This window comes from Periplaneta americana, chromosome 9 (assembly GCF_040183065.1).
Source record: "Periplaneta americana isolate PAMFEO1 chromosome 9, P.americana_PAMFEO1_priV1, whole genome shotgun sequence".
Classification (NCBI taxonomy): Eukaryota; Metazoa; Arthropoda; class Insecta; order Blattodea; family Blattidae; genus Periplaneta; species Periplaneta americana.
This window is the reverse complement of record NC_091125.1, coordinates 129,824,060-129,851,033: the sequence shown is the minus strand read 5'-3', so window position 1 is coordinate 129,851,033 and position 26,974 is coordinate 129,824,060. Positions and strand designations below refer to the sequence as shown.

At 35.2% G+C, this 26,974-nt stretch overlaps 1 protein-coding gene across 5 annotated transcripts in view; it reads right to left on the bottom strand.

The window, feature by feature from the left end:
• LOC138706509 (lysosome-associated membrane glycoprotein 1-like) overlaps positions 1-26,974 on the bottom strand; it is an 89,918-nt gene that overhangs the window by 22,385 nt on the left and 40,559 nt on the right. For 2 of the 5 annotated variants that reach the window (XM_069835864.1, XM_069835867.1), the window contains exon 6: positions 14,275-14,331. The exons of 2 other annotated variants lie outside the window; for them this stretch is intronic. In XM_069835864.1, coding sequence (XP_069691965.1) covers positions 14,275-14,331 — 57 coding nt within the window. Of the gene's footprint in view, positions 1-14,236; positions 14,332-26,974 lie in introns of all 5 variants that reach the window. One more of the 5 variants, XM_069835868.1, reaches the window with a different exon arrangement.

Genomic DNA, 26,974 nt, shown 5'->3' with positions numbered 1-26,974 from the left:
ACATTTTCTTTTTCACTATCATTGTCACTACATACAGATTCTTCATCACTTTCACTCACACCTTCTTCTTACATTACACTATTGACAATATCCTCTTCTGTAACCTCCTTTTCAACAGTTAATATCAATGAAATATTCCGGTTTCACGTCTGTAGGTGTGTTATTCTTCTCACATGCTGAAGTGAATATTTCCATGGCTTCTAAAATTGATATATTGGTATTACCACTTCGTTGTAATGATCATATATATCATGAAGGAGAAATTTTTATTTTCGTTGTAGTGAAATTTTCGTTATATTGACGTTCGTATAATTGAAATAATTTAACATGGAACCTTATGCAGGTAAGGAAGGGCAATACAATTTTTTTCGTTGTACTGACGAATTCGTAACATTCGTTAAAATGACATTTGACTGTAGTAAGTAGTACTGGTAGTAATAGCAGCAATAGTAGTAGCAGTAGTATTGGTAGCAACAGTAGTTGTAATAGTAGTAGACAGTAAATATAAGTAGTAATAGTAGTAGTAGTAGTATGGGCAGGGCATGTAGCACGTATGGGCGAATCCAGAAATGCATATAGTGTTAATTGGGAGGCCAGAGGGGAAAAGACCTTTGGGGAGGCCGAGACGTAGATGGGAAGATAATATTAAAATGGATTTGAGGGAGGTGGGATATGATGGTAGGGACTGGATTAATCTTGCTCAGGATAGGGACCAATGGCGGGCTTATGTGAGGGTGGCAATGAACCCGGAGGGGTTCCTTAAAAGCCAGTAAGTAAGTAAGTAAATAAGTAGTAGTAGTAGTAGTAGTAGTAGTAGTAGTAGTAGTAGTAGTAGTAGTAGTAGTAGTAGTAGTAGTAGTAGTAGTAATGACACAATCAACTGAATGAAGAGGTTATTCAGTGTCGAAATTCAACGTGGGCAAGAAATGGCTGATATTTTGTCTGAGTCCTCTATGAGGAACAGGATTTTGTACATGTCATCTGCAGATCTACAACATGAGCCTCCCAGCTTTACTTGCCTCCTGGAGGAAGCAATGCTAAGAATTTCACCATTCTTTAATATTCATCACTCTGAAACGGCAAACTTCAGATTCAGTCACTACCATGATAAACCCATCATGAAGCTGGTGTCATACTGAGGTCTCCTAGGATGATTTCTAGTTTACTGGGTGCAATATGGGCCATTTGTGTCCAAGAGCTTCTGTAACGGTTTACACCCTCAGGAAGAACATAACATTTCTGCAATGTTACAACTTCACATGGAGTTTGTTAACAAACTTCTGTGCTATTGAATGGCTACTTCTGTCAGAAGAGGGAAAAATGGTCGATAATTTTGACCATTATATTTTCAGATCCAGAGTTCTTCCACATACCACAAATCTGACATGCGACTGAGTTTGTAACCCTTCTGAAAGAAACCATGCTATCAATTCTTATCACTGACACTTTCTGCTAGAAATTGAACCAAAAAAAACTTTTAGTAGGTACCAGAACAGAAAGGGTAACTCAATGCCTGTACTCTTGAAAGATGATGCATGACAATCTTCGAACTGCATGCATTTTTGCATCTGTTCACTGACTTGCCTCAACATTAAATCCACATTTATTTTCTTTGATGCTGGTCACGAATGAACAGTGTTTTTTTCCAATTTTATATATATTAATTAATTCAACGACGCCAATCTGTAGGATAATTTTACCCTGGGTATTATCATTTTGTAAGACAACTTTGTCAATCACATATTTAGCTGTATAAAGAGCAATAGTCGGCCTTTATTCTACTAGAGTGAGCAAAACTTTATACTTTGCACGTACATCACAATATAGTAACTTACTTCCCTGTATATAATAAATGAATTTAAGAAAATCCCCTCTGACTTTTCAACTGCACAGAATGCTAATATACTGCTAATTTGTTGTTGACATATCATCTTGTTATATCTTTACACACACAGAATTTGTCATACTATTGTGCTAGTAACACAATAAATAAGCGAATCCGTTCATCATGGATAGAAAAACTTCAGGGGGAAAAACAGCATACAACGAATTGGCAACACTCATGTTAAATTTAAATGTGGCAACATCTGTTTATGTTTTCGTAGGAACTAGTGTTCCAACTTGCATTTCTTCCTCTGCTAGCTTGGCAACACGGTCATGCATTCATTCATACATTTAGTGTTCTGCCCAAGAGCAAGTCTTTTACTGCAAACCCAGCTTTCTCCAGTCTTTCCTATTTTCTGCCTTCCTCTTTGTTTCCTCATATGATCCATATATCTTAATGTCGTCTATCATCTGATATTTTCTTCTACCGCGAACTCTTCTTCTGTTCACCATTCCTTCCAGTGCATCCTTCAGTACGCAGTTTCTTCTCAACCAGTAATCCAACCAAATCCTTTTCCTCTTTCTGATCAGTTTCAGCATCATTCTTTCTTCACCCACTCTTTCCAACACAGCTTCATTTCTTATTCTGTCTGTCCACTTCACATGTTTCCATTATTGTTTTATAAATTATAATACAGAGCATATATTAAAGCAAAGTTTGTATAAAAATGTAGAATATAAACACATTTCCATCTATTTCAGTTATTCACTTTATATAAACTGAGTTGTGACTGGTTGTCAGTGTACTATTTTTTAACTACATGACTAATTTGTTTGTTTCGTATGCTGTAGAGACAATTTAAAATATCAAGAGGTCCATGTGGAATTTACGGATGAAGGTTTTCTCGGGGTATCCCATTACCTGTACCTTCTTTTCTAGGAGATGAACTCTTGGGATCTTTACAGATAAAGTCGGGCAGAGAAAGTAATTGTGGAAAAGCTAAATGGTTACTGTGCTGTTGCCACAGATGGCTGAGTTTTAAGAGCATGGGTTCTTTCAGAAGAATAGTAAAACCAGAAGTTCTGTCTCACAGACTTATGGCATGTTAAATTACGCTGACTCAGGTAAAATTACTGACTAGCTACTCTTCATTCCACTAAGTTGCCTGCATTGCAGATGTCTCTGTGCATCAAATTCTCAACTGAGACTGCACATATGACTTCAGGACATCTCGAGATGCAGAGACCTCTGATAGACAAAGCAGGAAACAAAGCAAAGAAGATGAGACTCAACGATCATTCACAGGATGCAGCATTTAAGGGACCTAAAATGCATATCACTATTATAAATAATAATTAGAGCTTCGATTATGGTATAACACTACACAAACATAACAAAAACTGTCTGCCACAAGCTATATGTCAAAGCTGCTTTATGACTATAAATAAATACAGTGAGTCACTTTTAAATAAACTTGCTATAACTTAAATTGAAACACAATGGTAACTAACGTACAAATAACTTGAACTCAAACACAAAAGCAACAGAAGCTAAATCATATATCAAACAACACTGATACACTTGGTAAATTATAGCACAAAAATGTATGTGATACGTGAAAACAGAGTACAATGGAATAAAAAAATACGAATAACAAATTTCATAGCTATGGAAGAAATTCACAATGTAGGCTACTTTTGTAGAGTTTGAAAGCAATGGTGATAGCAGTCCATTGTGCAAAATGTTCAAAATATGTTTTGAAAACACAAATAGTGCAATGCTGATAAAGGAAAAAGTCACTAAAGACTCAAGTCAACAGAGAGGAAAGCTTATGAGACTAATGTTTTACAATAAAAAAAATCGAGATGTGATGATCATTGTTCGTGAGTTTTCATTATTTAAACAAACAAATCTTGAGTTAACTGTCAGTATCTAAATAATAGAGAATAGTGATACTAGTTTGAGAAGGGAATAGATTATAATTTGCTTAGAATGCCACAATAAGGTTACCTTATCAGAGGACATTAATCTTTATTTTATGATAACGATTCCTTTCTCCTACAGATCTTGTACTGTCATAAAACCATAATATGGAAACTGTTATTAATCAGTTAAGCCCTACATAAGAAGAGATAAAGCTGTCAAAACAAATTACAACAGTTCTTTGAATGCAATGACTTCATCCACCAATTCAGAAAAGCAATGAATGATAACCATCACTGAAATAATACTTCATGATAAACTAGTATAGAATATGTTAAAACAAAATTATGAACCTTATATTCAATTTTTATTATTTGGAGACCCCAGCCATTATTCAGTCCCAGACACACTGCGTCTTATTTGCTTCTTATATCAACCCCTGTTCTTGCACTTTTGTTTCTTGCTTTCCCAATGGCCTTCACAGTTTCATTATAAGTCCTTTCAAGACTTCAATCTCCAAAGCAAGGAATTGGTAAGTAGAAACAGCCAGTAAATTTTGCTTAACGTCATCTCATTCAGAAATTTACTGATTTAAATATGCATTTAAAACCTTAGAGTGCTATGCATAGACATTTCACTAGCCCGCACTACAAGCGTGCTAAACTAGCCCCGACTATCGAGTGATTACTTGTACAGGATTCATATCATATCATATCGCTAACACTGGTTTATGAATATGAAAAACATTAGTTCGTTGATCATCCACCGGAAGCCCGTGCTAAGAATGTCTATGAATATGGCTCTAAGTCTTTAATTATTATATAGTCTGTGCATTTATGAAACACAGAACTAAAACACAGAGTTTCAAATTGTTCAGTTTCGATGTCCTCAATCAAAATAACTTGCCTTAATATGCTTACATTTCTTGCGTGTAATCAGAAAACGTCAACCCAAATACAAGCACGGTCAATAAGTTTATGGGCTGGCCACATAGTTTCACTGAGGCAATGCAGCAGATAGATTGCGTCACAGGATGGTGCTGTGCAAGTTCTTCTCTCAGCTCAGCTAGAGACAGTTGCATGCATACAGTGTAAGCAGAAATACGTCTCTATTGTGAAGGATATCTGAATGCAAACAGCGGAACTCTAGAAAGTCGCAATTTGAAAAACAGGCAAATGTCAAGTTCTGCCAAAAATAAGGCAAATCCACTAGACTAGATGGCAGTTAGGAAGGCAGTCGGCTGCTATATGCACCGTAGCATTTCTGGCATGTGACGTCACAAGCTTGTACAGCAGAACCAATCGGAATCAGTCTGTAACAAGTACTTCCCAAGTTCGTTTGTTCACGTATGAGTGTTTCAATATATTGAATAAGTAAAACTAACATTTACTGTGTGTATGTGTGTAAGATAAATAAATGGAAGAAGAGACTAAAAAACTAGTATTGCACAGGCAGGTGCGGAAAATATTGTTTAAGGTGTATAATTATTTTAAAAACATTGACGATCACGATGCTGCCAGCCATCTTGATGCTGGCTGCAATGTTGCCAACGTGCAAGAAACGACTGCAGAAGCATGTAGTGTGGGATTGAGAACCGTGCAAAGAATATTGTTAGTGAAGGAAACAGGGTTTGTTTGGTGTCATGCTTACAGTAATCAACCGCTAAGGTCATTATTGTCTTTTGATAATTTAAATTCTCTCCTGCACTATTTGCATCGCACTTGTGCGTGAAGTACTTTGTTGTACAGTGCCTTGCCCTCTCTATCTGTCTCTCTCGACACAAACGCTAGTAGACTACTGCCTTCCGAATTGCCGTCGACTCTAGTGAAACATTTCAAATGATCGAGCATATGTACAACATAGAAGCCTTGGACTGTAGTGCTGTGTTTAGGTGGCAACAACGTTTCGCGAAGGGCAGAGACAGTTTCGAGGATGATGAACATACTGGTCGATCAAAAACTGTCCAAACTAAATGCAACATTGCAGTTACAATGTTGGTGCATGCCGACTGCTCTCAATTGGTAGATGATCTCGCAGCAGCAGTAAGGATTTGCCATGGTATGTATCACAAAATTCTGTCTGATGACCTGAACATGTTGCGTGTTACCCTGCACACTGTCCCACACGTCCTGATGCAAGACCAATGTGACGATCACATGACCATTTGTGGTGATCTGATCAGGACAATGATGCGACATTTCTCAACCGGATCATAACAGATGACGAAACATGGTGTTTTCTGTACGGTAAGCAACTAAAACGACAATAAGCCACCTGGATATTGCCATGAAAGAAAAAAACCGCGACAGGACAGGTCAAGAGGCAAGGTGATGCTTGATCTGTTTTTCGACTTATCAGGAATTGTTTACATGGAATTCGTCCCACAGGAGCAACTCTATACAAGAATTAGTACAAGGAGATCATTCACTGTCTGCAAGATTTAATTTATCACAAGCGTCTTGAAATTTTGGTGTAGGAAAAACTAGCTGTTACTACACGACAACACCCCTGCACACTGCTTGTCCAGGAGGAACTGGTAAGGCAACAGGGACTGTTTTGTCACGCCCTCCATACTTGCACCATGTGATTTCTTTCTCTTTCCCCGCTTGAAAGCAAAGCTATGTGGCTGTAAATTACATTCGGCCAAGGAGATAATCACTGACACAAGGAAGCTGTACAGGATCTTCCTGCCAGTATCTTTCAGTGGATCTTTGGTCAACTAAATGAAATGGATGATTCGAGTGTCTTGATGCTTCCAGCAGCTGTACTAATGTTGGCAGACATGCATAGCGGCCAAAGGCAACCATTTTGAGGGATGATGTACAATAGGTGTGTGTGTGTGTGTGTGTGTGTGTGTGTGTGTAGATCTTATAGTATGGCGTGACAGATGAATAGTCCACGAACTTATTGACTGTACTTCGTATGTATCTTTTTCCATTTAGCAAATGCTTGTAAATAAGTTTCCTTAATTTAAGGTAGATTGTAAAATTAATATAAAATCATTTACCTAACTTTCTGGACATTTAATTAACCACTGTATGTTAGCTCACACAATAAAGTTAAAGCATTTCGGACAGCTGTAACAAACACATGCAGTCAATCTGTTTTTACCAATGCAATATTAATAGAGGTGATTGTCAGTGAAAAATTTTAAATGGTTGATTCAGAAGTCAACATTCAGAAACTGGTCAGCCTGGGTAGCATAGTCGGTATAGCGCTGGCCTTCTGTGCTCGAGGTTACGGTTTCGATCCTGGCCCAGATCGATGGTATGTAAGTGTGCTTAAATTCGACAGGCTATCAGTAGATTTACTGGCATGTAAAAGAACTCCTGTGGAACAAAATTCCGAAACACCAGCAACGCTGAGATAACGTCTGCAGTTGCGAGCGTCGTTAAATAAACCATAATTTAAAAAAAAAATTCAGAAACTGGTCGGTCCGGGTAGCGAAGTCGGTATAGTGCTGGCCTTCTGTGCTCGAGGTTGCGGTTTCGATCCTGGCCCAGGACGATGGTATTTAAGCGTGCTTAAATTCAACAGGCTCGTATCAATACATTTACTGGCATGTAAAAGAACTCCTGTGGGACAAAATTCCGACACACCGGCGATGCTGATATAATGTCTGCAGTTGCGAGCACCGTTAAATAAACAATAATTTTTAAAAAATATTCAGAAACTGTGTTAAGAAGCTTCTAATGTGCCTAAACTTCGTACTCTTGATGTTGCCTTACAACAGATCTATTTACTGTATTACTAATCTACCTTAATTCATCTTTCTATAGACACCATCGCTCACCGACTTCAACAACAAACTTTGTAGGTAAACAATTTCTTTTAACATATCAGCACAGGTTTTAGATTTTTTCGCCCCATATTACAGTAGAAAACTATTGAAGGAAGGCATTTCAAGCATGAATTTATATCCCAGCATATTGTAACATGTCTGTACAGTCATAATTAAAAGAAAAGATATAAAATCGTTCACTAGAAAGTAAAAATAAAAGGCGCAAATGTAGTCAATATACAGAGTGGAAGAAAACATTATATTAATTTACAAGACTTATACAAGATGTCCCATAAGTGACGCACCATAGGGAAAACTGAAGTTTAGACCCACTGATTAGGACACATAGTGAAATGTTAAGAATTACTTCTCTGCAAGCAGTTGTGATTCTTGTTTGTAGATAACAAAGTGATATCTTTTCGTCTTTTCTGCATACACAATGGACTTGAAATGACCCCACAAATAAAAATCAAGAAGCTTGAGGCCAGGACTATGTGGCGTCCACTCATTAGGACCACGTCGACTAATCCATCATTCAGGGAACTCTTTCCTATGGTGCGTGACTTATAGAACACTCAGTAGATCAAGTCATTACGAGCAAATTTTGTCAAATAATGTTTCTGATACAAGAATTCTATTAAGATTTGTAAGTTTTTCAAGAAATTAAAAAAAAAAAAAAAAAAACTGCATGCACACACGAATCAGTAATCAGATTTCTTAGGTTGGATTCTGATCACCCCATATGATAGTACTGTGGAAGTATGCAGGATGGTTGAAGATTGTGATAATAATGGCAAAATGAGACCTAAAGAATTGATAGAAAACCCTTGACTAAACCCCAACCAGAGAACTCATATCTGAGAAGAAATGTAACAGGGTCCCTTCCATGCTATATAGTTATCATATTGGCATCTAATAATGGTGATTACTGTATTATCAATGAAAAATTCGGCCAACATTCTAGGCACGTTTCATTACGAGATTTTAATAAGCCTGCAACTTCGTAACCCAGATATTGCCCTGCAATGAATCAACTTATATTATTATCCAACCTTAATCTTTCTTGTCCTGTTCATCTGCTTATCCTACAGAATCCCATGAATTCTATGGTTAAAGATCAATGAAAGAAATTAATATTTCGCGTCTAAATTCCTAACAAGCAAAATATCTTTAGATATTTATAACTAAATTTTCATGAAAGATTATAAAATCACTTCCAAATTACTTCACATATAAACTTTTACTTTAATTTAATTATATTTCTCGATGACTGGTACACATATTTACTTTCTCACTGGTTTTCCATTGCTCTTTTTCCAAAAATATAACAAATAGAACATAAAGTCAAGTAATCTTTGGAACTATCATACTGACATTAAAAGTAATGCACCAAAAGATTATGAAAATAAAATTTTATAAGGCTCTGAATTTACCACTGTTGTTATAGCCAACTAAGAAATGAATATTGAAAGCAATGAAGATTCAGAATTATGGCAACTCAAATTATTTATGTTGCTAAGGAATCTCAAGAGTAGATAAAATACTGACCAAAGAAACCTGAAAATAGGTACAGATCTACTCAATACTTAATAAAATGAATTAAAACAGAAAATAATGAGAAGATAATAGAGAATAAATCCAAATCATATTTCTAAATTCGCTTTATATTTTAAAGCTACAGAAATATGTCTCATATTTATTTTGCTAGGTATGATAATCTAAAGAAGTATCCAACATTGCTAATTAAGAATGCTAAATGGATTCAATTCGTGTTTGTGAAGTATCAATATCACAAGCAGTTTGTATTGCTGTTACAGTGCAAACTAGCATTTAATATACATAATGTTCATGCACTATCTAACAAGCCTACATGTATTGTCAATGAAACGGTTTACATAATGATATTGATCAAACAAGATTCCAACTGCAAAAAAACATTCCAGCAGTTGCTGACAATGTCAATAACAGAAATTTTTCTCTATCATCTTGAACATACGACGTTATCCACCCATCATCCCACCTAATAATTTATACCGCTGATTTCATTACAATAAATTACATTACTTTTTCGACAGCAATATAATAACTGTGGGCCAGAAATATTTATTGTGTATAACGTGCATTTTTGAAAATAGCTTCCTATCATAATCTAATACCAAAATTACAAAAGAATTAATAGTTAACATATACTTCCAAGGACGTTTCTGAAATGTTAGCCCTTTCCCACATGTCTACAAAGCAATGCTGATAAAGGAACAATAAACAAGAAAAGCTGTAATAGAACAGTTTACTGTTCCAGTCTTCATTGTTCATGGTTGTTGATGTTGATGTGATCAAACAATGTTGATTTTAATGTACGTACATTACCAGCAACAGAAAAACTGCAACTACATATCTTCTATATAATTCACTTTTGCTTTCTTCCTCATTTACAAATTATAAATGCATCTGCTTCTCACTATAGAAATAATTTTTTAAGTTCTAAGGTACCGGTATTGAAAGATCAGTAACAGAGAAAATGACTGAAGACTTCTTTCAGTGTTTCTGCTTCCTTTATCTACCTCATTCTATGTTTGATCCGTTGCTAATCTTAAGATCATCTCAACAACACTAATATAAATAAACTCTATAGTTCGTGCTGTTGGGTTAACAGTAATTATAGCAATTTTTAAATATGCTCAATTTGCAAGATGTTTTGTTAATAATTCTCTGCTACTTATGCTAATTCTGGTTTCTAAGTATTGCCAACTGGTCTGGAGTTGGATAGGAAGTGTGATATCAGACACAATGCAAAGCTAGCATAAAATTATCATTATGTCATGAAGATTATCATCATCGAATTTCAACAAAATTGGAACATATTATAAACTGTATCTTTCAAATACAGATACAGCAATTGACTTAAAAATATATTCTTCTTAGTAGAACTAAATTTCAACATGGAATATATAACCTATAAATGTATTTTCCAATTATCCGGCACTGGCTTTGTCCCACAGTTACCAGATATGAGGAATTCTACTGTACTATTGAAATGACGATGTTAATGAATATTGGTGATGGTGGTACAGTGACCACAGGATATTTCAAGAGCCTGACAACTGTTACAATAACAATTTCAATTCCTGGGTCCTGTTGCACGATTTTTCTAATACTATTAGAATAAATTTACAAATTACTAATACTAATAATTTCTATTGCATAATACCCATCAGTTCACCATTATTATTATTAGTGATTTTCATGAGAAAAATTTTACAAGTTCAAGTTCGTCAGAGAACCATAGCCATGTCATGGTCTTTTGGACTACAACTGCATAATATGTACTATCAGTGTCATGAAAACCTCGATGGCAACAATAATAATCTTGATGAAAGTGAGTGTCAATAGTACGTAAATTTAAAAATAAACAGTTCAGCAGCTGCATTGGGAAATGAGAATTATTCCACTGCAACAGTACATCCATTCAATGTCAAAATCTTTCTTCAGCAAACTTTCTGACATTCCTGGAGCTGTGACATGTAACACTAGAGCAAGATCTTGTCAGCCTTTTAGACTTAAAAGGAAACTACCTCAGAACATCTTCCTCAGCGACACAACAAATGATTCTTTATAAATTTTAATCATATCAACATAGGAACTGCAGCATCACATTTTGATCATTTGTCTGTTCTAATATTTCACAACACTTTGTTAATTTAAAAATAAATTTAATTAGAAAAGCCTGAACAGCCAACCCTGACATAAACGGATTATGGTATCATTGAACAGTAGTCTGTTAGGAGGTTGTTGGTCAACCAATAAAAAAAAAAAGACGAGCAATGGAAACTAAAATTGTGCACAATTAACAATTAAAGGTACAAAAAAAAATTAATATTACTCGTATTTGGCCAATTTAGCCAGACATTAAATTAAGATGACAAAGTTAATTGATGGAAAGAAATATGTAAATACAGAAAATCAATTAAGCAATACAAGAGAACAAGGACTGAACATATTTGAGAGACGTTTGATGGCCAAATACAAAAAAGGCATCTGTAGAAAGGAGGAAGCCTTAGTAAATCTTCATTTGAAAAATCCAAAACTAGATTATTAATCGTGATTATGTTAACTACTGTTGACCACAAACAAACTAACCTCACTAATAACACAGGTCTGCAAAATTAAGGATCATAAAAACTTTTCTCAAAATCTGTGCTACATTTATAGTTTCTTGGAGTGCTAAATTACAGACTAAGCTAAGTGCTAAATTACAGACTAAGCTAAGATTTTCTCTATCACTTGCCATTTTCTATAACATGCACTTCAGCAAATGTGAATGTAGTGTTATTGAATTTAATATGGAAAAGTGATGAAGTGAAAATGTTCAGTGGCAAATATGAAAGGAATATTTTACAACAACCATTAGATTGTAATAATTAACAATTCACATTTAGCCAAATGCTTTCTACTGTCTTTTTCTCTTCATAGTGAAGTTGAGTTTGTTGCTTTGCTTTTCCTATTGTTCAAGAGATGTTCTTTATGGCTAGTGTTTTTGTTCCCAATGACTGCTTCTTGCTCTGCTGTCCCATTCACAGAGAAAATATAAAAACTTAGTATACCCAGCCTGCTGACCAAGAAGCATGCACAAGTCTCTCAGATCTCCACAGATCATCCAAATATGATATTCATATTTTATCTTTGCAAGAACCAGTTCAAGTGTTTTGTAAGTTTCTTTAAGATGTACCTAATAACCAACAGAAAACGAAGCATACTTGTTGCTATTGTGTAAAAGCACTGCCTTCAGACTTCTTTTGCAGAAACTGATAAAAGATTTCATTCATTTTTATACTGAACATTGAACTTTTGTATCAAACCAGGAATATCATTGCAGTATACAAGGCACCCTCTTGGGAAAAGTAGGGAGTAAATTCCTCTTCTCTACTCCTTTACCAATGAAGAAATGTTCCTGGTCCCGGCAAATTCATTTCTTTTAATCTGGAACGTAAGATCTTCGCTTCTTCCTTTGGCAATTCTGTATCTCTTTAAATCAGAGTTCAAACTGGTAAACTGTTCAGGACTTTCACTTTCTACATCACACAGCCTTCTAGATAATGTTTTTGATGCTCAACAACAGGTTAGTACAAAATTTTATATTAGAGCACTGGGTTATGGTTGCAGCGAAATCGCCAGTATATTAATACTATAAAACATAAAATAAACTTCTGTGTACAAAATGGTGCGTGATGTGCCATTTTTGAGGTCATTTCTGGCTTCAGCACACAAAAATACATGCAAAAGAGAGTTATGTTTTGTTTTTTTAAGTTTTATCATCACAGGCCTGTGTAATCTATAATGATGGGTGAATGCAAACTTGTAGGAAAGCTATTAGTAAACACTAATAATATTAATTCTTTTACTTGTAATTTGGAAGTTTTCTCCTTAGAATTACACAACAGAAATATTCTACAAGTTGCAGATCACAAGTATATTTAATAAATATTATTAGTTTGTAAATTATTATGCAAAAGGGCCCCGGAAGCAGACTTGAAAGAGGCAGGGATAGGTGTGGTGATATCTGTATGAAAACAAATCCTTCACACTGCTGAAATTAAAAACATCTGCTCACTGACACTATCAGACTCATTTACTTCACTAGGATAGAGAAGTAACATACACAGCAGCAAGTAGTCTATGTTTTCAGTTTTAACATACATGCATAACAATCCACGCTACATAATCACTGGTTTGTTTCTTATCTCGCCCTCCTTTTTCTGTGACATAGGGCAGGCGATATTTTGCGTTCACTGCATGTGAGAATTAAGAAGAAACCCCCCACTCCCTCAAGAACCCTGACTTCATCCACCACCAATACGACCCAGCAACCACTGGGATTTGAATCCAGGTCTGTAGCCATTGTAAGCAAGCACTCTGACAAATGAGCTACCAAAGTAGCTTGCAAGTGTCTTAGTGTTTGTTACAATGAATGAGAATGAGAGGTAATTGATTAACTAGCGGACTTACTCGTGTTAATTATGTCTGTGCGGCTTACAGCTGTTTCGGTGCTTCATCACACCATCCTCAGAGCCTACTAGATCTCGGCGTCATCTCAAACTTCTCTGCCTGTTATGTGGGTGCATTTGATTGTGGAAAGGTGTTGAATAGTGGAGTCAAATAGTGTGTGTGTGTACTGAAATTGATCTGTGTGTTGAGAATTTGATCGGGGTGTGTTTTAGTGTGTTTATATACAAATTCTCAACACACAGATCAATTTCAGTACACACACACACACTATTTGACTTCACTATTCAACACCTTTCAACAATCAAACGCACCCACATAACAGGCAGAGAAGTTCGAGATCTAGTAGGCTCTGAGGATGGTGTGATGAAGCACCGAAACAGCTGTAAGCCGCACAGACTTACATAATTAATACGAGTAAGTCCGCTAGTTAATCAATTACTTATATTCAAGTGTTAAAAGTAGTGTACGCAAAATTAAAAATGGATTATCAAGAATGAGAGGGTTGAAAAGCCTCCATACTGTAAGTTACTGAACCCCCATGGTATAATAATCACGATCTCACCTCTACATACATTTTTGAAGTAAATTATAAAGCACTAGTATGCTATTTACCACTGTATAAATTTCTGCCCATCAAATAAAATTCTTATTATAGTCAATAATTGCAGCACAAAAATTCTATATAAAACTGGACATTACATTACATTATTTTATCTTCATCACCATCTTCATTGCCACCTACTTGAAGAACTGAGTCCTTTGGCCTGTTCCGTCCTCACTTTCTGAGTAGTCTGAAACACTAGAGAGTCACAAATAGTGAGACTCCCCTGTTCATACTCAGTATGGCCACAGCTCAGACAACACAGGACGAACACAATAAAACGCACTTTTGAGATAGCTTCTTTTCTCTTACAAATTTTGAAGACAATTGCCTACTCCAGGGAGAACCTCACTCAGCCTGTCATTATGCATAATAGTCACTAGACATTTCCAAAGCTACTGCCACAATTGTATACACAGTGAACCATAATTTATTAATGTAAGTAATTTCACGGTGTTATTCTTTGAGATATTTCGAACAGAAAAGTTCAATGCAATTTTTCTCGTTTTTGCTTCCTTTTCGAGATAAAATTGTTTTATATGAAACATTTCATAATGTGTTTTGGGAAAACCATTCAGTTAATTCCCAATATACTCAGGCCCGGTTTCTTCAACCTTTGTTAAATAATAACAGTGTGTTATTCCATTTTAACTGTAAACTTAACAGTTGAAGCATTTCTTCAACTACTGTTAGTACTAACAGGCTGTTAAAACCTATGTTAATTTAACTGCCCAATTTCATGCAGTTAAATCATTTAACTCTCTGTTAGCATAGAAGTATCCAATATGGCTGGTGCGTTAGATGCTGAACTTATATATCTGCATTATTTAGAAAATAATATCCATGAATACATAAACAGAGCAGATGATTTCTGTGATTTGACAGACCAGAAGTTCATACAAAGGTACAGGCTATTTTCTGCCAAGCCTCACTTTTCGCTTTCAACTTAGATCCGTTTGTTTGTTTATTCTCATTAATTGGTTTATACTGAGAAATAATTGCCAGCAGAAGGTTTCTTTCGAACGAAGAGAAATTAGTCCCAAGATTTCTTTTTGTTCCAGTGTTTCCCATTTCATAATAGCAATGCCAATACGCGACTCCACGCTATTGTGGTACAGATGAGGAAAGAAGCAGAAATCAAACCTGAGAGAATAAGAAGACTTCTATTCTCTCTGAATCAAACAACAGAAACAAGCGTGAATCGCAATTGTCAGAGTTCAGAAAACAGAAGTGAGCCTATACTTGGTTATAGGTTATGGTTAAACTCTAGAATCTCTGGTCCTAACAGAGAGTTAACAAATAGAATGTTAAAATGTGAAATGTAAAGTCGAAGAAACGCAATATTTTTAACAGCAACTCATACTTTTAACTTACAGTTAATTAACGCTATGTTAGGAGCATTATAACAAAGGTTGAAGAAACCGGGCCTCAGTCAATCTAACTAACGGAGCAGGGTATTATGATTGTATTGTATTTATTAACATTCCATGATATTGATCTAGATTAATTTTCCGGACTGAGAGGCCGTGGTCTATTGGTTGGTTTTATACCAGACGTTTCGTCTGCAACTGTGGCAGACATCTTCAGTGGAGTGGTATCCGAGGTCGCCTAGGACAGATCGACAAATCGGCAGTGGCAGCACATGCCTATCAAGAGGGCGATCACAACATACGATTCAAGGACACGAACATCTTGAGCACAACGACGCACTTCTTCCCCCGTCTACATAGAGAAGCGATCGAAATATACAAACATGACAACTTTAATCGCAAGGAAGAAGGCGTAAAGCTAAACAAGTGTTGGTACCCGGTCCTAAACAGAACAGATAAGAAGCCACTACAACTACCTCGGCCTGCTAGTTGCACTATAAATACGCCCACACAACCAGCCACAGGATCAGTTGCCTCAGGTACGCCAATAAGAGTTTTGTGACCTCGGATACCACTCCACTGAAGATGTCTGCTGCAGTTGCGGACGAAACGTCTGGTATAAAACCAACCAATAGACCACGGCCTCTCAGCCCGGAAAATGAATCTAGATCTATAGACTCTGGCCGTGAAAGCCTACACTACAAGATTCCATGGTATTCATACACTGCTTTACAGCTAGAATATGGAACAAGTCAAAAAACTTAATACTATTATAAAGTCTTAATTTATAGTCACAGTCTAGATGAAATATATATACAGACGAGATTTACAATATAGTCTACTAGTACAATACATAGTCTTAGTATCAATTTCATGAAGTGTTATTGAATGTCATGAATTCACCTACAGAATAGAAGGCGTGAGAAATTAGGTACTTCTTTAATTTGGCCCTAAATAATCTTATGTTTTGAGTTTCATTTTTTACATCAATAGAGAGGCTATTAAAAATTTTTACTGCCATATAACGCACTCCTTTTTGATAGCACGACAGACTTGCCGATGGAGTATGAAAGTCATTTTTTGACGTGTATTTATGCTATGAACTGTTGAATTAGTTACAAAGTTTTCACGATTACATACGAGGAAGACTATTAATGAAAAGATATACTGACAAGCCATGGGCATTATTTGTAGTTTTTTTTAAATAGTCCTGTAAGATTCCCTAGATTTGGCACCTACTATTATTATAATTACTCTTTTTTTTGTAATAGAAATATACTGTTACTATCTGTGGAGTTTCCCCAGAATATTATTCCAAAACTCATTACCGAGTGGAAGTATGCAAAGTATATTGTTTTTAAGGTATTGATATTTACTATATTTTGCATAGATCTAATAGCAAAACAAGCCGAATTTAGTTTAGATGTAATTTCTTTAATATGATTTTTCCAATTTAACACATTATCGATTTTATTTATTTTTGATAATAAATGATTGAAAGAATTTTAGTTTTGTCATTTAAATGCGCAGAAATTTGATCAGAACAAATGAAGAGTCCACTGCAAGAATGATGGAGGTCACTTTCTTGTCGAAAATGAACCAAGACTGTCAATGCACAGCTTAAGACATATAGAATGTACATAGAGAGTTATATGGTATTAACACTGATAGTCATTGTCCAGTAATGATCGGAAAATCACAGTTAAGCTTTGAGCGCTAAGAACTTTCAATTGCTTCTCCTGAAAAATGCATTCCAAATGACATCCATCATTCTTGCAGTGGACTCTTCAAATGTAACATTTTAAAATTCCTTTTCAGAACGAAAAGTTTTATTTGTTCAGGTCAAATTTCTTCATACTTAAAGGACGAAACTAAAATTCCTTTAATCATTTATTACTACAATACACTGCTCTCTTAAACTGACTGAGCATATTGGGAATTAATTCAATAGCTTTCCCAAAATACACTATGAAATGTTTCATATTATAAAATAATTTATTTTCTCGAAAAGGAAGCAAAAACGAGCAAAATTGTATTAATCTTTTTTTTTTTTGTCTGAAATATATCAAAGAAAAACCCCTTGCAATTAATGACATTACTTATGGTTCACTGCGTATATATGCTGATGACATCCCAAACAACAGACAACCAACCAATGAACTGGACAGAGAACGAACGAACTGTTACTGAAAAAATTCCAGTTACGGTACTTAAAGAGAAGCTGATCTACACAATTTTCCACAGAAATGACATCTACTGACCATCTCGAACCTAAAATCACCTACAGAGAATTGGCAGTAAGAATACATATCCTTACAAAATTAAATGTTCGTGTATAATAAATTTGTGGTGGGGTGTGATCTGAAGACCTGTGATGTTCTTGCTGTGACAATTGTCACTGGTTCCGACTATGACTATAGTTCCAAAGACACAGCTCCAAGAAATCGTCATCTCTGACTGATATGATTCATAGTGACAGCTTCGGAGTTCAGACAATTGCAAGCAAGAAGATTAACTTGAAGGACAACATAACTGGGATCTAATTATTGTCCCACTCTAAAGGTTAAAGTCAGCAACTCTTCGATACTGAAGGTACTGTACAATGCACTCCTATATTCTTCTAGAATGATTTACCTAATCATTTGTAAACATTCTTCGGCAAATATACGCATCTGCACATCGCGATAACACAGCTCAAAACGTGTTTTGTTTTCAGTACTCACTGTACTAATCACTATTGTTGACATAAGACATGCATAAGTATATCAATTCAATTTGCAGAAGAGGATAAACATACATCTGTTGGCTTGTGATGACAAACATTCACAATCACCAAGAATCATCCAAACACAAAAATTAGTGACAAAATCGCTATTATCTGTCACAACGATTTTTTCGAAGCAGTGATGGCAAGACACTTGTCATACCCGCCTCTATAATAAATGACTGGCAAGTGTAGAATGATAAATGTCTTATTTGTAAATCAAAGAAAAGTATTTTGAGGCAGAATAAGTCTTCCCTCACACTGAAACTGGGTACCTGTACGAAGATCTGTGGTAAACAAAAAATGGTAGAATTTCAAATGCTTACTGTAACAACATTATGAGCCATAGACGAATGCTAATGTTACTAGCAGTTAGGCCATGAACCAATGTAACTTGTGTGATCACACCTAATAACGCCACATCCCCTTGCTATGGGAATGAGGGCACCAAAGTTGTGTATAGAATTAGCTATGTTGCACAGCTCCTCTCAGTAATATCTCTGTATCAAGAGCAGCGACAGACCTGTGCGAACACTCGTTTGATTAAAACTACAGAACTGTCGATTAAAAAAGTCCACAGATAATATACTTTGCTTGAACCGAAGTGGAATATTTGTTATGACCTGGGACTAATTCCGGAATGTCACTTCATATGAAGAGAAAATATATTTGTATGTCCTTCATAAGTTCTTTCTCTTCCCATATACCCATACTGTCCATTTGTAAACTGAAGAGACAAATTCGTAAATGGGTGTCAAAATGAGTGAAGATGCTTTCCATAATCACATTCGAATGCAAATGCACAATACGCTGCCTCCTCTGTTAATATCTGTTGACATAACCAGAGCCTAAAGAAAGAAGTTACTGTCATTGTCTGTATTGAACTTACTGTATAATCTTTTCATTGTAAGAATAACACCACAGTAAACAATGGCACGTGACTGAAATGAGGCTTGATTGGCCGCAGTTTGGCACCAGAGATTCTCAATAAGTGACCCCACCCACTGTTGTACATTCTGTGTCATGTTATACATTTCCCGTTACTCGTCAAAGTAGACCTAACCTCACTACTATGCATTCGTTTGCTTAGGAAACTGTTACTTTATAATTAATTAATTGGATTCAACTCACTTATTATTAAAGTCCGGAATTTTAGGTGCTAAAAGTTAAGAATGACACTGAGTGGTAGATGAATAGATGTGGTGCCCGTGAGGAGGGATTTAAGCCTAGTTCACAGGAGTCCAATATATAATAGACAACAGAGTCACAAGGACTGGATAATGAATCTTGTAAACAGTGCGCTAATTTGTAAGTGGTAGTTAAGAGCATTACAGACCGTTAACAGTACCAAAAGGAAAATACTGAATTACGTGTCAAAGAAGTGGCGGCATGGCTTCTATTTCATAAACTATACCAAGGAACAATATTAACTTTTAGCACCTAAAATTCCCAGCTCTACATATATATTCAACACTATTTCTTTCTCTCCACTTTTGAGAGGGTTTTCAAGCCATACTGTCACGTGCTTCCATGAACAAGCTCAAGTGGCGCCAGCGTATTACAAGAACAGACTACCTTGGTATTACTCTTAGTATTCATCTGCTTTCAAAACAAATAAAATATAAAAGTAGCTTTTCTTTTACATAGCATTTTATATATGAATGAAGTTATGTGTTTCATCGTATTTAATAACTAGAATTGAATGTTTATTTTCAAATAATACAAGGTTATGGTTTCCAAATACAGAACTACATTTTCTCCGTTCCATTACTCTTTCATCGTATGATGACGCAGAATATCTGCATAGAAACATCATATGTACTTCGGTACATTAATGATATGCGTAAATCACTTCGTGATTTAAGACGGCGCTTATTCCGTCGGATCCTGGCCAACTAGTCACTCATAACGAGTGCACCTCAGCACATGTATGGACTTCAGTCCTACGTTCATAGACATCTATGACGTAGTGAAGAGGGCGGCCACTAGAGGGAACCCAAGAGTTGGAACTTAAACTGAGATGATTCTGTCCGATGCCGGGGTGGGTATCCGGTGTGGCTTAGTGGATAAATTTCATGTTGTATGATTTATCCGATAAGCAGGTTGTAATACAATGTTAATATTGAAATATACCGTCTATACTTATCTAGTATTATATGATTAATTATAACATAAACGTTTTCGGCACTAATGTGCCATTTTCAAATGTATGAAAATTTGCCTAATTACATGTTCAAATAGGTGCACATGAACTGTGTGAATGAAACATATAATGTGTACCCTGGTGATTTCATGTCACATATAAAACAATCTGTTTGTAGATAATTAATGATTAAAAATTAAAAACACACACTTATTACCAACATTTAAAATTTGTTTTTCTGCTGCAATTATCCATCAATTTGTGGAACACTGGAGTTGTCTTGACGTATTGTGTGGTCAAATGCAGTTATTCATTTACTTGAAATGTTGTAACCTTACACTAAGATATTCACTATTGAAATATCACCAGGGTACACATTATATGTTTCATTCACACAGTTTATGTGCACCTATTTGAACATGTAATTAGGCAAATTTTCATACATTTGAAAATGGCACATTACTGCCGAAAACGTTTATGTTATAATTAATCATATAATACTAGATAAATATAGACGGTATATTTCAATTTTAACATTGTATTAGTGGATAAAGCATCAGCACGTAGAGCTGAAAACCCAGGTTCAAATCCCGGCGCCGGAAAGAATTTTTCTCCGTTCCATTACTCTTTCATCGTATGATGACACAGAATATCTGCATGGAAAAATATCATATGTACTTCGGTACATTAAAATAATATATACATTTTCCTGCATTGTGTGAATGTTTCGACTGGAAGCCAATCATGGGTATGACAGCCACGTGCTTGTGTTTACATTAGTATTTGTCTTACAATGGAAAGAGTATAGGTACTGTAAGTCAATGCCAACCAAGAGAATTATTGCAACACTGCTCTTTTTAGACCCACAATTTACTCTTCACTGCCAATTCTCCAGAGGAATTTCTGTGTTCTCATAAATATCTATAAAGAAAATGTGTTCACAGCCACAAATATAATTGAATCGGTTATTGTTGAAAGGAACTAAGTCCACTTTTTAAAGTTTTGAGATAATCGAAAAAAACTGTTTTGTGAATAATCTATCGAAGATTAAACCAAAATATATTGTACACATAAAATATATATGTACAATATATTGTGGTTTAATCTTCGATAGATAATTCACAAAAACAGTTTTTTTCGATTATCTCAAAACTTTAAAAAGTGGACTTAGTTCCTTTCAACAATAACCGATTCAATTATAATCCTCAGTGAAACGTTGTTGGCACTCTAATTCTCATTCTATACAAGAAGACTCTGCACATGTCCGAAGCCCATCCTATTGGCTGCAGGACAAGAAACCTCTTTATGACTCTAAAATGAGACGTTAATTAGTTGCCAGTCTGAAAACAACCTGAGATATATTTTAGAAGATTTGATAGGAAAGTGCTGTTTTTCTAAACACGAAAAGAAAAAATATATGAAGCCACTGAGAAAGTATTAATGGCTGACAAGAAAGAATGCGATGAGGTAGAGATGAACAGAGACCATTGGCAATGAGGCATGATAAGATAACAGGCAGATTGTGTAATTCATATATGGTGGCATCACAACTCACAACATAAACCAAACACGGAGATGGAAACACTGCTCAAACAGATAGTTTCTGTGCGCTCTTTGTACTTTGCAAAATATGGTATCAGTACTGTGCTGTTTTGAAATTGCTTGTTGCTGACGTCCTGCAACATATGTGATAATGTAATTTATAATGGTCGAGCCAGTTGTCGGTAATTCAGGGTAAAGCATTTCAACATGCCAGCAGTCCTTTATAATGCAAGTACGTTCTTGTAAAAAGTTCTGCATGCATTCTATGCTTTATGTTAGGTTATTAGTAGAGCCAGGAAGTTCATGCATTTTCATATATTTTCCCATTAGCTGTAATTAATTGCTGATTAATTATCTATCAACATTTAAGTTTATCAAACCAAATTCTGTTGTAAATATTTGCATATTTTAGCTTTTTTTTTATAAATGCATAATATTTCATAATATTTATATTACTGTGGCATATTTTCGCGTTACAGCTCATTAAAGGTGATTTTATGTTGCATAAAAATGTATAGTTTAGATTTTTAAAATAAAACCATCATACTCTATTTTTGGAAACTGGTATTGAGTGAAATTATTATATTATTTCGGAATATGTATGATAAGTACTTTCTTGTGTTAAATATTAACGTACTTTGTTAACATGTTTCGACCTATTTTCGGTCATCTTCGGAACTGGTCGTTGTTGATCTTGGTGCCTTTTGTTTCCTGTGTGGGTGCATTCATAATGTAGAGTCAAAGAGTATATGTGTTTTGAAATTGAGTTGTGTGTTGAGAATATCGTTGGGGGTGTGTTTTCGTGTGTCTGTATATTTCATATTGTTCCAGTGTGTTGAGTTTCTGGCTTTTTGGTTGGATGTGCAGTATTTCCATGTCTGTGTTGATGTCTCTGTAGGTGTGGTTGGCATTTGTGATGTGTTCTGCATATGTGGAGGTGTTTTGTAATTTTGTTATGGCTGTGATGTGTTCTTTGTAACGTGTTTAATAATCTTTATGTACTTATCATACATATTCCTAAGTGATACAGTGTTAAAAGTTGTGTAATCAAGATGTATTATATTATTATTTTTACCAGAAAAGTATTGAAAGGTTCACAGTACACCTAGCGAATCTCAATACAGTAGTGTGCCACAGCTCTCAACAATAAATATAATGAATTTAAATACTATTATAGTCACAATCATGCCATGGTATGAAAGAAAAATTTCACAACCTCGAGCGGGAATCGAACCTGCGACTTCCTGACTACGTCACCAAACATCGTAATGATGAAGATTACATTCAATAAATATAAGTTTAATCTCATCTAGTTTGACCTATATTGTTATTACATTTATTACTTATTATTATTATTATTATTATTATTAATTACTGATATCAACCAATATAGCATTTTATTAGTGCATATTTATTGGCATATTTTAAAGTTTTTAAAGGCATACTTGCATGCATATTTAGTAGATTTTTAGAGCATGAACTTCCTGGCCCTAGTTATTAGTTTAAAATAATTCTGCCATGTCACGTCATCTATCATTGCTCCACATGTGTCGATGTTGCTCTCATTTTCTGGCGCAAACATAGGACCAATCAGGGAGTCAGGATGCAAAAGGATTATGCGTTATGTTTGAGATGCAGTCTTCTTGTATGGAATGAGGATTGAACACATTCAATTTAAAAATATATCACAGCATATACTATGGAATTTATCTCGGTATCATTTCAAGGGAGATCTCAACACGGGATCAAAGCAACATTCCTATGACGAAGAATTACCTATCAAGATACACTCTTGGACATTCACACAGTCACTGAAGAATTATTTCACTGATGGCCAAAGTCGATTATTACAGTCACCTCCAGAAGGCTAAAAGCAACTACTGCATTAATGCCACCCTATGCACAATAGACCCATTCATGCCACAGTCACAAGTGATGACATAAACTGCCACTTATAACTCATCACAAGATCTGCACACAGCCAAGTTTCAACAAATATGCAAATAATGCATTATGAACTGTGCAGAAAAAAAAGGTGAATAGTACCATGTGCTGGAGTGCAACTAAACAGTATCTCTGATAAAATTCTAGCTAAATCGTGCTAAAACTTGCATGAATTTAGACACTTGTAACAACCCGAACAAGCAGGATAACCTCGACTCTTCCCTCCCTCCCTTCCTTTTTTATATCCAGTTTAAGATAAAGGTTGAGTCAACCTTCAACAAATTGCAAAATTCTCATATTCAATGGAAGAAGACCAAGTTACACCACTTCTCAATTTAGAACTTGCATCATGTGCTTAATTCCTATTACCATATTTACCCTAATAATAAGATGAGTCATCGATTTATAACTGTGCATATGCGATCAATTGCATAAAGCAATGGTTCCCAAAATTTTTGAAGGCACGACCCACTTCTGGGCGACCCCCTCACTACCTTAACCCCATTCGAGGGGAGGGGGGGGGGAGATACAAATCCCTGTAAAATCGAAAACGATAATTTTACTCAGAACCAGTGGGTATAGCTCGCGCAAAGAACAATTACCTAAACGCGATGGTGGCATTGCTGTCTGTTTTGGCGTGTGTATGTAGGCATGCTGAGGGGGCGAGAGGTACAATCTCTTCTAAGAAGATGAACAAATGACGACATCGCTGTGGAAATAAAGAACATAGTAAGAGAAAAATTCGAAGCTAATTAAATGCGCAATGTATGTTTATGAATGAAATAATAATACCTTGTGATATGACACATATTCACATGCAATGGAACAAACTAAAGTCGTAATGTAACTATCACAACGCAAAACTGATTCTATCTGTCATTTCTCTTCCGACTGTACTCTTGAATACCATTCAAGCCGTCTCGTGAGCTTTCCAGTCACCCTCTCTTCTTTATCGCATTGTTTCATTCACATTCCTTCTGTCGGTATTCCTTGCTTGCAAGACCTATACCACCCAACTTCTAAAGTATGTACCTGTGAGACGAGAAATTGGGAACATATTTTCCAATTCTCTTTCTTAGACCAACCTTCTTTGCCAATATATTTTTTTGAACACAACACTTTGAATACTGGTAACAGTTAACAAAGCAAATATATTAACACAACAACCAGAAATAAAATCGACTGATTTATAAGGAAACCCGATTTCTGATCAACATCGCCTTGGCAAAAAGGAAAATTGATTCATTCCTGTGTATAAAATATAAATAACTCACGAAAAATTTAGCTATGTATGATATGACAATACTGAGTTTGTTTGTGCAGATATGCTCCAGTAGAAACTCGAAACAATTACGACAGTCACAGAAGGATATCGAATACATTTTAGACAGTTGCATTCAACCGACTGACAAGAAAAGAAAAAAAAGTTAAGACTCATTGAAATATGTGCCTACTGATGGAATGTTGAAACTGTACTTTTTTTTTTTTTTTTTTTTCGCAGAGCATAGACCAGTTATGGATCAAAAGAGTGCAAGAATCCTCTAGCGTGCAAAAGAAACTCTTGGATTTTTTATAGCATTTGCAGACTTGTATTATGCAAAATAAGTTTCTCATCTATGTCTGTCATCGAAACAAAAGTGAGAAACTTCCTTGAAATTAAAAATGATACCAGTGCATGTGTATCAAATGTAGAGTTCAGAGGCACATTTATCGCACTTATTATTTTTTACTTTATAACTACTGAAACATAATAAAACCATAATTTTGGTCTTTTTTTTTGGCAACATAATTGAAACTAGTTATTTAACCAAACATAGTAACATTCATCAGATACCTCAATTACCAATTATTTATCTTATTTTCATTTCCCCTCTCAAATGCATAAAATAACAAAAGAGGTTTCAGCTAATAAATGCTATTTCTTCAAATAATGCTATAAAATGCCTTTATTTTAATTTTGCTATGAATACAAAAAAATTAATGTTATAATTTCCAGTAGCGGCTCGCCGTAAAAAAAATAGGTGAAGTCCTGTTTGCATACATAAATGCATAATCAGTTTTACCAATATAATGAGTAGGCCTACTATTCGTAAACTGCGTACAATTTGAATAGTTATAGAACACATGCAAACAGGAAAATTAATTTATTTCAGGACTCACTCAATTTCTTGCATACCAAGTCAATCCTCCTATCTTTTAAAGTAGCAAACCTGTCGATGATGTTTTCATAAAATGTCCGACTTTAACTGAGGGTGGACAGTATATCTCTATGCAAAGCTATGGAGCTAATGATGAAAGTCTCTCCTGTGATGTAGCATTCCGAGTGAAATTTTAGATCTCTTCAAACAGAAAAGCTTCTTTCATCAAAAGATTTTTTTAAAGTTACTTTATACAAGTTCTCTATATTCTTAGCTCTTTTTAAAACAAAGAACAAATGGAATTGTATGTCGTCCAGAATTTAAAACATCTTCTTTAACCTCAAATTTAAGTCTACAAAACGGCATTTCTAATAAATTACAAACCGTGTCATTTTCGGGATCCATATTTCACACCCATTTATCAATATCTTCTATGGACTGGTACCTAAGTATTTGTATAATAGCACTACAGTGATTAAACATATAATATACACTATGATGTAGGATTAATACTCTATAATCACTAATATACTCTAAATAGATTATCTAATAAGTTAATATATACGTACATAGTATTAAACTACATGTCTACATTTACGCGCGCCAGTTTTGTTATTGTATTTGAAAGTTTAACGCATGTATTTACTTTCAAATACAAAACTGATGAGCTCATGAGAAGAAATAATACATGCTGCAGAAAAGAACTTTTAAACTTTACGAATGTATATGCGGTGTATTCCTGATAAAAATAACATAGAGTCAGCTAATTTACCGCTGCAGGGTGGCTGCTTGGACACAATGAATGATAGTATTCTCGAGTCAGGTAGTACATACTCTAATATTTCACAGCCCTCACACAATAGCCCCCGGCCTTGGAGATCAGCTTCAACCCTTCTCTACCGTTAGATCTGCAAACTGGTTACTCCACCTACAAGTCTTG